Source organism: Hibiscus syriacus, unplaced genomic scaffold, assembly GCF_006381635.1.
Source record: "Hibiscus syriacus cultivar Baekdansim isolate YM2019G1 unplaced genomic scaffold, ASM638163v2 tig00110890_pilon, whole genome shotgun sequence".
NCBI classification, from domain to species: Eukaryota; Viridiplantae; Streptophyta; class Magnoliopsida; order Malvales; family Malvaceae; genus Hibiscus; species Hibiscus syriacus.
Window position 1 is genome coordinate 748,541 of NW_024062900.1, and position 9,470 is coordinate 758,010.

The 9,470-nt window shown below is 34.8% G+C and overlaps 1 protein-coding gene across 1 annotated transcript; it reads left to right on the forward strand.

Moving 5' to 3' along the window:
- The first annotated feature begins 2,854 nt into the window (after window positions 1–2,854).
- On the forward strand, window positions 2,855–8,911 carry LOC120144813 (cellulose synthase A catalytic subunit 2 [UDP-forming]-like). The gene is made up of 14 exons (XM_039158776.1): window positions 2,855–2,972; window positions 4,177–4,372; window positions 4,457–4,683; window positions 4,800–4,902; window positions 4,984–5,167; window positions 5,325–5,591; window positions 5,730–6,075; window positions 6,261–6,398; window positions 6,533–6,658; window positions 6,759–6,971; window positions 7,054–7,324; window positions 7,436–7,632; window positions 7,728–8,078; window positions 8,310–8,911. The coding sequence occupies exons 1-14, from the start codon at window positions 2,892–2,894 to the stop codon at window positions 8,892–8,894; spliced, it is 3,285 nt and encodes a 1,094-aa protein (XP_039014707.1). The 5' UTR covers window positions 2,855–2,891; the 3' UTR covers window positions 8,895–8,911.
- The last annotated feature ends 559 nt before the right edge of the window (window positions 8,912–9,470 follow it).

Genomic DNA, 9,470 nt, shown 5'->3' on the forward strand with positions numbered 1-9,470 from the left:
TGTGAAGAGCACGGGTGGAAAGGGAAAGAAAACGGAAAGAATTAAAGTGAAAAAATATTAAAAATGGTGATACATAGTTGCTTCCAAAACTACATAGTTTTAGGGTGGTAGGAAAAAAAGAGGAGAAATCACAACTTTAATCCTCTGAAAAAAGGAAAAATCACAAATTCAGTCAGCTGACTGGAAAAGGCTGGCGTTCACGTCAGTGAAAACTAACGGTTATGTTAGTCAAGACACTCACAAGTAGACATTGATGAAATTAAATAACTTCGAGGACAAAAATTGATTCGAAAATACGATAGAATTAAAATTAATAAATTTATTCTATTACACGAACATCTGTGACCCTTAAGCCTATAATATAAAATTAGATATTTAATATAATGTGATATATCTCAACTACATTTGAAGAACGATTTTGATGATAATGTAAAAAAAGGAACGATTTATTGTATAATAAAAAGATGGTCAAAATGACATAAAAGATTAAACAAACAATATAACTAATAGTATAAAAATGCAAAGCATCGATATTTATAGTATATTAATAAGTTTATAGAATACATATCATTTTAAATATAATTGTAATATAAAATTTTAAAAATATTATTTAAATTTATAATAATATTTTATACTTGTATACAAAATTTTAAATAACATAATTACAAAGCAAGCGTTATACAAAATAGGGTAAACTATGCCAGTGACCATCTAACTATTTTCTTTTTTCATTTTGACTACTATTTTTGAAATTTTGTCAATCAAGTCACTCAACTATTTAAATGCATTCAATTAAGCCACTTGCCGTTAATATTTAACGGAGAAGCTGATCTGGCAGTTAAAATATTTGATATAATTACACATTTGGTCACCGTTACTTATATATTCTATCAATTTGATCTCAATTTTAATAAATTAAAATAAAAAAGAATTGATTTTATTCTATCATATATAATAATTTATATATACATGAAGTATTATTTAGCCATCAGCCCCGTCTTTACCGTTATCAATTCAATAACTATATCTTTCAACATATAAATATTGATTCAACAACAACTTTTATATTTACTTTAATGTAATATGTTCATTCTGTACTTTATAAAATTACTAGAAATTATACCGTTACAAAATAATAAATTATGATAATAATAAAGAAAGGAAGTATATAATATTAAAAAAAATTATCATTATAAATCATTTAATTTTATGGATTCTGGGATGCGATCAAATGGTTGAGAGTTATCTTAGAACATATATCATCTTGTACTTACTCCAAATTAATAAAAAAATAAATTCTAAAAGCTTTTCCTTATCACATGTAGATAAAGTTTCTCAACTAAAAAAGATTAATTATGTATTTATTCACTTAACTATCACTTTGGCTATGTTAAATTATCTAATTATTTGTTTTTCAAAATCTTCACTAATGTTAGATTTTGATTTCATTTTAATCAACTACTATTAAAAATTAACAAAACTATTGACCTGACATTTTTTTTCAAAGATGATGTGGCGTTATTTTATGGTGGTATGTTAACATCATCGTTAATTTTTTAACGATTGTTAACCAAAATAAAACAAAAAATGTAATGTTAGTGATGATTTTGAAAAAAAAATAATTTGGTTTCTAAAACGAAACAAGATGAATAATTAAGTGACTAAATATCTAATTTACCCTATATTTTATTCAACTTTAATTTTTATGGCAGTTATTTTTGTAAATTCTATCCTAAAATCAATTTTTAAATTTTTTATACATTAATCAATACTTTATTCTCAAAATAAATTTATAAAAAATAAAATTATAAATATATCTAATAATTTTATAATATTTAATTTTAATAAATTAAAATTAAGACTAAATTGACAAAATATATAAGCAAAAATGATCAAATATGTAATTATACCAAATATTTTAATTATCATATCAACTTCTCAATTAACATCAACGATAAGTAACTTAATTAAATGTATTTCAATAGTTAAATGACCTCATTGATAAAATTTTAAAAATAATAATTAAAATTAAAAAAAATAATAATTAAGTGATCATTAATAAAACTTATCATACAAAAATAACTAAATATTTAGAATAATCCGTACCAAATATACTTACTCTCTTTTAATTTATTGAAATCCAAATATAGTAACATTCACTCTCACATTCTTCGTCTTCGTTTTCTTTTTTCCCCCCTCTTGTTTTTACTTTTACTCTGAAGAGTCGTGTGAATCTGAAACATAAACCCAAGTACTCAATTTTAGTGTAATTTTCATCTCAAAAACTCTCCAAAAAGCGAAAATAATAATAATTAATTCTTTACTAATATAAAATTTTAATTTACAAAGGAAGTCCACGAACTTTGGTGGGGGCTGTTGCCGCGGGGGGGAGGGGGGGGGGGGGAGGGAGAAATGCCATTGCTGAATACCCTCAGCCGGCGCCACCACCATCGTTTTCTGGACCCCATATCACCTTTGTTACATTTTTCTTTTATTTTTTCCTTTTAAATTTTCTCTCTCCCTCTCCCTATTTAGATGAGTTGTATTGTATTCTGTTTGTCCATCTCCTTCATTGTTACGTTTCCATATTTCGTCACTCTCTCTCTGAAATTTCCATTTTAGATTGAGATCAAAGCAGCCAACCAGGTTACAGAATACACTTAGCTTGTTTCTCAAACAAAATCCCACCCTCTTTCTCTCCCATTTTGTTCCTTTTGCCTTTGCTTTTCCCCCTCTTTTTAATCATTTATTTATATATCATCAATCAAAGTCTTCCCTTTCCCAACTGCGGTTTGGGGTTTCGTGTGATGGGAGGTCAAGGGACCAATTTTTTTTCTATATTTGACTTCATTCAGTTTTTCTGAGTTGGGTTGTTCTTGGTTTACTGAGTTATGGACACTGGGGGTCGTCTCATTGCCGGTTCTCATAACAGAAACGAGTTTGTCTTGATAAATGCTGATGAAAATGCAAGGGTAAGACATTCCAAATCTCCCTGGAAAAAAAGAGCTTTTCTCATTTTTTGGGCCTTATTTGTTAATTTGACGAATCCTGTTTGTTATTTTTACTGCTTTATGAAATAAGTTCGTTCCTCTTTCTTTTCTGTCTGTATTCCCAAAAATGTGAAAAAGTGGATCTTTTTTGTTTTATTTCATATGCGGTTCATCGTTCACTAGAAAGTTAACAAGTTAGGGTTTTTAAGGCCACAATTTACACGATCTAGTACCCTTGTCTTGCTATTTTGAGCGTTAAATCTCTAATATTGTCAGTTATTTTTTTGGAGTTTTCTGGAGGATACAAATGTTGACTTGTTCTAGTGTGATTTGATTAATGAACATTTGCATAAAAATGGTCAAATTTTGTTGATTTAATTGAAGTATAGTTTTCTTTCTGTTATTGTTAATTGTATAATTTCTGGTTTTATTAAGAGTGGGTAAGATTTTTCTTTTGCATTTGAGATTTTGGTGTTCCTTTTGTATAGATTCTGGGAATTTTGGCACCATTTGGAAGAAAAGAATAAGATTCTGTTTCTGGTGTAAAAGGTTGTCCATGCCAAATTTTGGATTCTTCAGAAATATCCAAATCCTATGGAAATTGACCAATGGATATTGTGAATATATTCATAATACTGAATGAGCTCTGCATTTTTTTCGACATTGATATAAACATTTAATGAAGTAGCTTATAACATTGTTAATCTCTTTTTTCAGGATCCTTATGCATATATGGTTTAAGTTATTGCAAAACATGTTAATTAATTCCTTTCTTCTTATCCTTCATTTCTCTTCTCTTGTTCTTTGCTTCACATGAAACATGCGACAATCTTGGAGAGGAAATGAGGAGGGAATCTGGTTTTGTGAAGCTATCGAGATCACGTATAGATAATTAGTAGTTTAAATAAGATAGAACTCAATACTATACATTTTGTTTTATCTTCAATTCTATTTATTTTGCGAAAGAACATAGAAGTTATTTTGATTGGTAACTGGTTAAGTTTTGATGTAATTAGAAAGTTAGTTTCTAGTACTTTCAAGCATTTTTGAGTTTCGGTGAGAACCATTATCCTTCGAGGATGTGGAATTAGAACATTCACCAGGAATCTCAGTTTTGCTTGATTTGTTGTCACATTTGATTTCTAAGCGTTGATTGCATTCTCTTTATGGTTGTGGTTTTTACCAGATACGGTCCGTGAAAGAATTGAGTGGCCAAACATGTCAGATTTGTGGAGATGAGATTGAGCTTACTGCAGACGGGGAGCCGTTTGTTGCCTGCAATGAATGTGCTTTCCCTGTTTGCCGAACTTGCTATGAATATGAGAGAAGAGAGGGAAACCAAGCTTGCCCTCAGTGCAAAACCAGATACAAACGAATCAAAGGTGAGATTTTCACTGCAAGTATTTGTCTACATTGGCAGCCAAATATGAGTTACCAGTGGCCCTAACTAAAGATGTGAAGTGCAGGCAGTCCTAGAGTTGAAGGTGATGAAGAAGACGACGACATAGATGATCTGGACAATGAGTTCGACTATGACACTTTGGATCCTCAACAAGTTACTGAAGCTATGCTTACTGCACACATTAACATTGGCCGTGGTTCACACCCTAACGCTTCTGGAATGCCTACACACTCGGAACTAGATTCTTCTCCTCCTAGCTCTCAAATTCCTCTATTGACCTATGGCGAGGAGGTTAATCTCTCGTCTAATCTCTCTATTTATATGAATTTCCATATTATGGATGCAATTTCTTTACACTGTACTGCACAGGTAATAGTTGCATTATTAGAATGCTTTTATTGTTTTAGGGTTCTGAGATTTCGGCCGATCATCATGCTCTCATTATACCCTCGGCTATGGGTCATGGAAACAGAGTTCATCCAATGAGTTATGCTGATCCATCCGTACCCTGTAAGTTATTATCCTTCTGTTTGTCATCAGTTTTAAATAATTTCTCTCTAGTCTTGAACCGTAGCATTTCCATTGCTGCAGTGCAACCTAGACCAATGGTTCCTGAGAAAGATATAGCTGTATATGGTTACGGAAGTGTCTCATGGAAGGACCGGATGGAAGAGTGGAAGAAAAGGCAGAAGGACAAACTTCAGGTGGTTAAGCATGAAGGAGGGAGTGATGGTGGAAACTTTAATGGAGACGAGCTGGATGCTGATTTGCCAATGTAAGTGACTGTTTAAAGTATACAATTTTAATTTGCCACAAGATTGGTATCTATGAACATTGACAGTTTTCTGGCGTCCCCTGCTATTCTGGGGCATTGTATCCTTTGTATCCATGATTTAGTTGCTTTGTCATAAAAAAATGGTTTGTCTTTTCAGGATGGATGAAGGCAGGCAACCACTTTCAAGGAAGCTTCCAATTCCTTCGAGCAAGATAAATCCATACAGAATGATTATCATCCTTCGTCTTGCAATTCTTGGCCTCTTTTTTCACTATAGACTTCTACACCCAGTCAGAGATGCTTATGGCTTGTGGTTGATTTCTGTAATTTGTGAAATATGGTTTGCTGTTTCATGGATTCTGGATCAATTCCCAAAATGGTACCCTATACGACGTGAAACATACCTCGATCGACTGTCTTTGAGGTTTGTGGTGCTGCCCATTTGCTTTTTATGTGTTTTGGTTATTGACATGAATTTGGATTTCACATCCATGTTTAATTTTCCTTCGTGCTATTTTGTACACGATGATCCTTTCTTTGCTAATTTTACCGTTGTGCACAGATATGAGAAAGAAGGGAAACCATCCGAATTAGCTAGTGTAGATGTTTTTGTGAGTACAGTGGATCCAATGAAAGAACCTCCACTGATCACGGCAAACACTGTTCTATCCATCCTCGCTGTTGATTATCCGGTAGATAAAGTTGCATGCTATGTATCTGATGATGGTGCTGCCATGCTCACATTTGAGGCTCTCTCTGAGACATCTGAGTTCGCCAGGAAATGGGTTCCTTTCTGTAAAAAATTCAATATTGAGCCTCGTGCTCCAGAGTGGTATTTTTCTCAGAAGATAGACTACCTAAAAGACAAAGTCCATCCAACTTTTGTCAGGGAAAGGCGAGCGATGAAGGTGTGTGACTTCTTGTTATGGATTTTAACATGTATTATGTTTCAATTCTTTTGTATTGTGTTATAAAATTAATATGCAGTTTCTAAGTTCCAACCAATCTGAGGTTGTATTTACCAACTATGTGGTTTTTGCTCATGATAGCTTGCAGTGCTTAATTTATTTTAATATATTATTTGATTATGCAGAGAGATTATGAAGAATTTAAAGTTAGGATAAATGGATTGGTTGCCACAGCACAGAAGGTTCCTGAGGATGGCTGGACGATGCAGGATGGAACTCCTTGGCCTGGAAACAGTGTTCGTGACCATCCCGGAATGATTCAGGTGAGATGGTGTTACATCTGACTTGCTGTACGGAACACATCATTGACGCATGCTTGGGAAATTGGGTATATTTATTTTATTTGTGGATATGTCAAAGTAGCTCATGAATAATCTTTGATTCCTTTTATGTGCAGGTTTTCCTAGGTCATAGTGGTGTTCGCGATGTGGAGGGAAACGAGTTACCTCGCCTAGTTTATGTTTCTCGTGAGAAGAGGCCAGGGTTTGAACATCATAAAAAGGCTGGGGCCATGAATGCTTTGGTAAGGCACAAGTTCTTTGATTTTCATGTTTCATACTCTTTTACCTGTTAAAAGTTAACACATGGTTTCAAACTTATGAACTTTCATTTTGGTATTGAAGATACGAGTCTCAGCTGTTCTCTCGAATGCTCCTTATCTTCTGAATGTTGACTGTGATCACTATATTAACAATAGCAAAGCACTTAGAGAAGCCATGTGTTTCATGATGGATCCAACATCAGGAAAGAAAGTTTGTTATGTACAGTTTCCTCAAAGATTTGATGGAATTGATCGACATGATAGATACTCGAATCGGAATGTTGTGTTCTTTGATGTAAGCTTATTTCATTTGTACCTTGCTAATTACCTGTCCTTTCTCTCATCTTTCAAAATCTTATCTCGTAAATTTAAACCAGATCAACATGAAAGGGTTAGATGGCATACAAGGACCGATATATGTTGGAACAGGGTGTGTTTTCAGAAGGCAAGCACTGTATGGTTATGATGCACCTGTTACCAAGAAGCCTCCTGGCAAGACCTGCAATTGTTTGCCAAAATGGTGCTTCTGTCTCTGCTGTTTTTCGAGAAAGAACAAGAAAACAAAGCAAAAGAAGACAACAAAGAAATCTAAACAAAGGGAAACTTTGAAGCAGATACACGCTCTTGAAAACATTGAAGGAGCTTTGGGTAAGGGTTTACTTACGAGGGTGCAACTGAGAGTTCCATCAATTTAACTATGCTTCTATCATGTGCTTTTAACATGACATTCTAAACCAGAAATCTTTGTGCCACTGTCAGAGTCAAACTCTCAGAAGTCATCCGAGACGTCACAAATGAAACTGGAGAAGAAATTTGGTCAGTCTCCTGTTTTTGTGGCTTCCACTCTTCTAGAGAACGGCGGAGTTCCTCGAAATGCAAGCCCTTCATCATTACTGAGTGAAGCAATCCAAGTTATAAGTTGCGGTTATGAAGATAAAACCGAATGGGGGAAGGAAGTAAGTAAAAAGTGAAAAACCCGAGTATATAATATAGGCAAGTTTGTAATATATTAATATCTCATAATCATCAAAATTTCCAACTTGAAAACCAGGTTGGCTGGATATATGGCTCTGTGACTGAGGATATCCTGACTGGATTCAAGATGCACTGTCATGGTTGGCGATCTGTGTACTGCATACCAAAACGACCTGCTTTTAAGGGTTCAGCTCCTATTAATCTCTCAGATCGTCTACACCAAGTTCTGCGATGGGCTCTTGGATCTGTTGAAATTTTCTTGAGCAGACATTGTCCCATTTGGTATGGATATGGGGGCGGGTTGAAATGGTTGGAACGATTCTCCTACATAAACTCGGTCGTATATCCATGGACCTCCATTCCCTTGCTTGTTTACTGTACCCTTCCAGCTATTTGCCTCCTTACTGGAAAATTTATTGTTCCTGAGGTAAGAACTCACTTTTATCTTGTTTTATGCTCCATAGTCCATAATTTGCATTTTCATTTTGAGATGAAAGCGTTGATAACTGCTCAATCATTGATCATGTCACAATATCAGGACTTGGATAACTTTGAATTATCTCTTTCCGATTTATTTACTTTTTAGGTAGGATTTTTCACTTGCTAACCTCGAAAAAAGAGAACTTGTGTGTCTAATGTTGAATTCCAACACTTGCAGATTAGCAACTATGCCAGTCTTATATTCATGGCTCTCTTCATATCAATTGCTGCAACTGGTATTCTCGAGATGCAGTGGGGTGGTGTTGGAATCGATGACTGGTGGAGAAACGAGCAATTCTGGGTGATCGGAGGTGTTTCATCGCATCTTTTCGCACTTTTTCAGGGCTTACTAAAGGTTCTAGCTGGTGTCAGCACAAGCTTCACCGTGACCTCTAAAGCAGCTGATGACGGTGAGTTTTCTGAGCTCTACCTCTTCAAGTGGACGTCCTTGCTCATCCCTCCCACCACCCTATTGATCATAAACATAGTCGGTGTTGTGGTCGGAATCTCAGACGCGATCAATAACGGGTATGATTCCTGGGGACCATTGTTTGGGCGACTATTTTTCGCCCTTTGGGTTATTATCCACCTTTACCCCTTCCTCAAAGGTTTACTGGGGAAACAAGACCGGATGCCAACCATTATATTGGTGTGGTCGATCCTGCTGGCCTCGATCTTGACCCTTATGTGGGTCCGAATAAACCCATTCGTCTCCAAAGACGGCCCCGTATTAGAGATTTGCGGGCTGAATTGTGACGACTAGGAAGATTAAGATAAAAATAAAGAGGAAAGAGAGCCTCGGCTCTTGAATCATCTCACGTGCAATGGCTGTTGTCAAGAAGGGAGGTTGTGTGTTCTTGTAGTGGTTATGTTTTCATGATGAAGAGTTGAGGTGTTATCATGAGAGCAGAGCAGAAATTTTGCTAATAATTATGATTATCACATAGGTTGGGGGCGGGTGTTGTAGATAGGACCACATTGTTCATTGTCTTAGAATATTTTTCATCCATGTGTTTTGGGAGTATTCATTTGTTAAAAATTCATTCCCACTTTTTTTCTCTTATTTTTTAGTTAAATGTTCGTCTCAATTGATGTAATGTTTGATGTGGACTCGGGAATTTGTCCAATGTAATGCTCATAAATTGAAGTTATGTGAAACTTTATTACGTATGTGTTTTGGATATCAAATACAGGGATGCTACTTGCTTACCGCTAGACCTAGCATCATCATAATTTACTAGTCTCGAGTTTAGTTCAAGTTGACCGATCGAGCCGTGGCTCAGTTCCAAAACAAAATTTTATGTCCAACAATTGCCTATTTCATAGTTTATATTAGGGA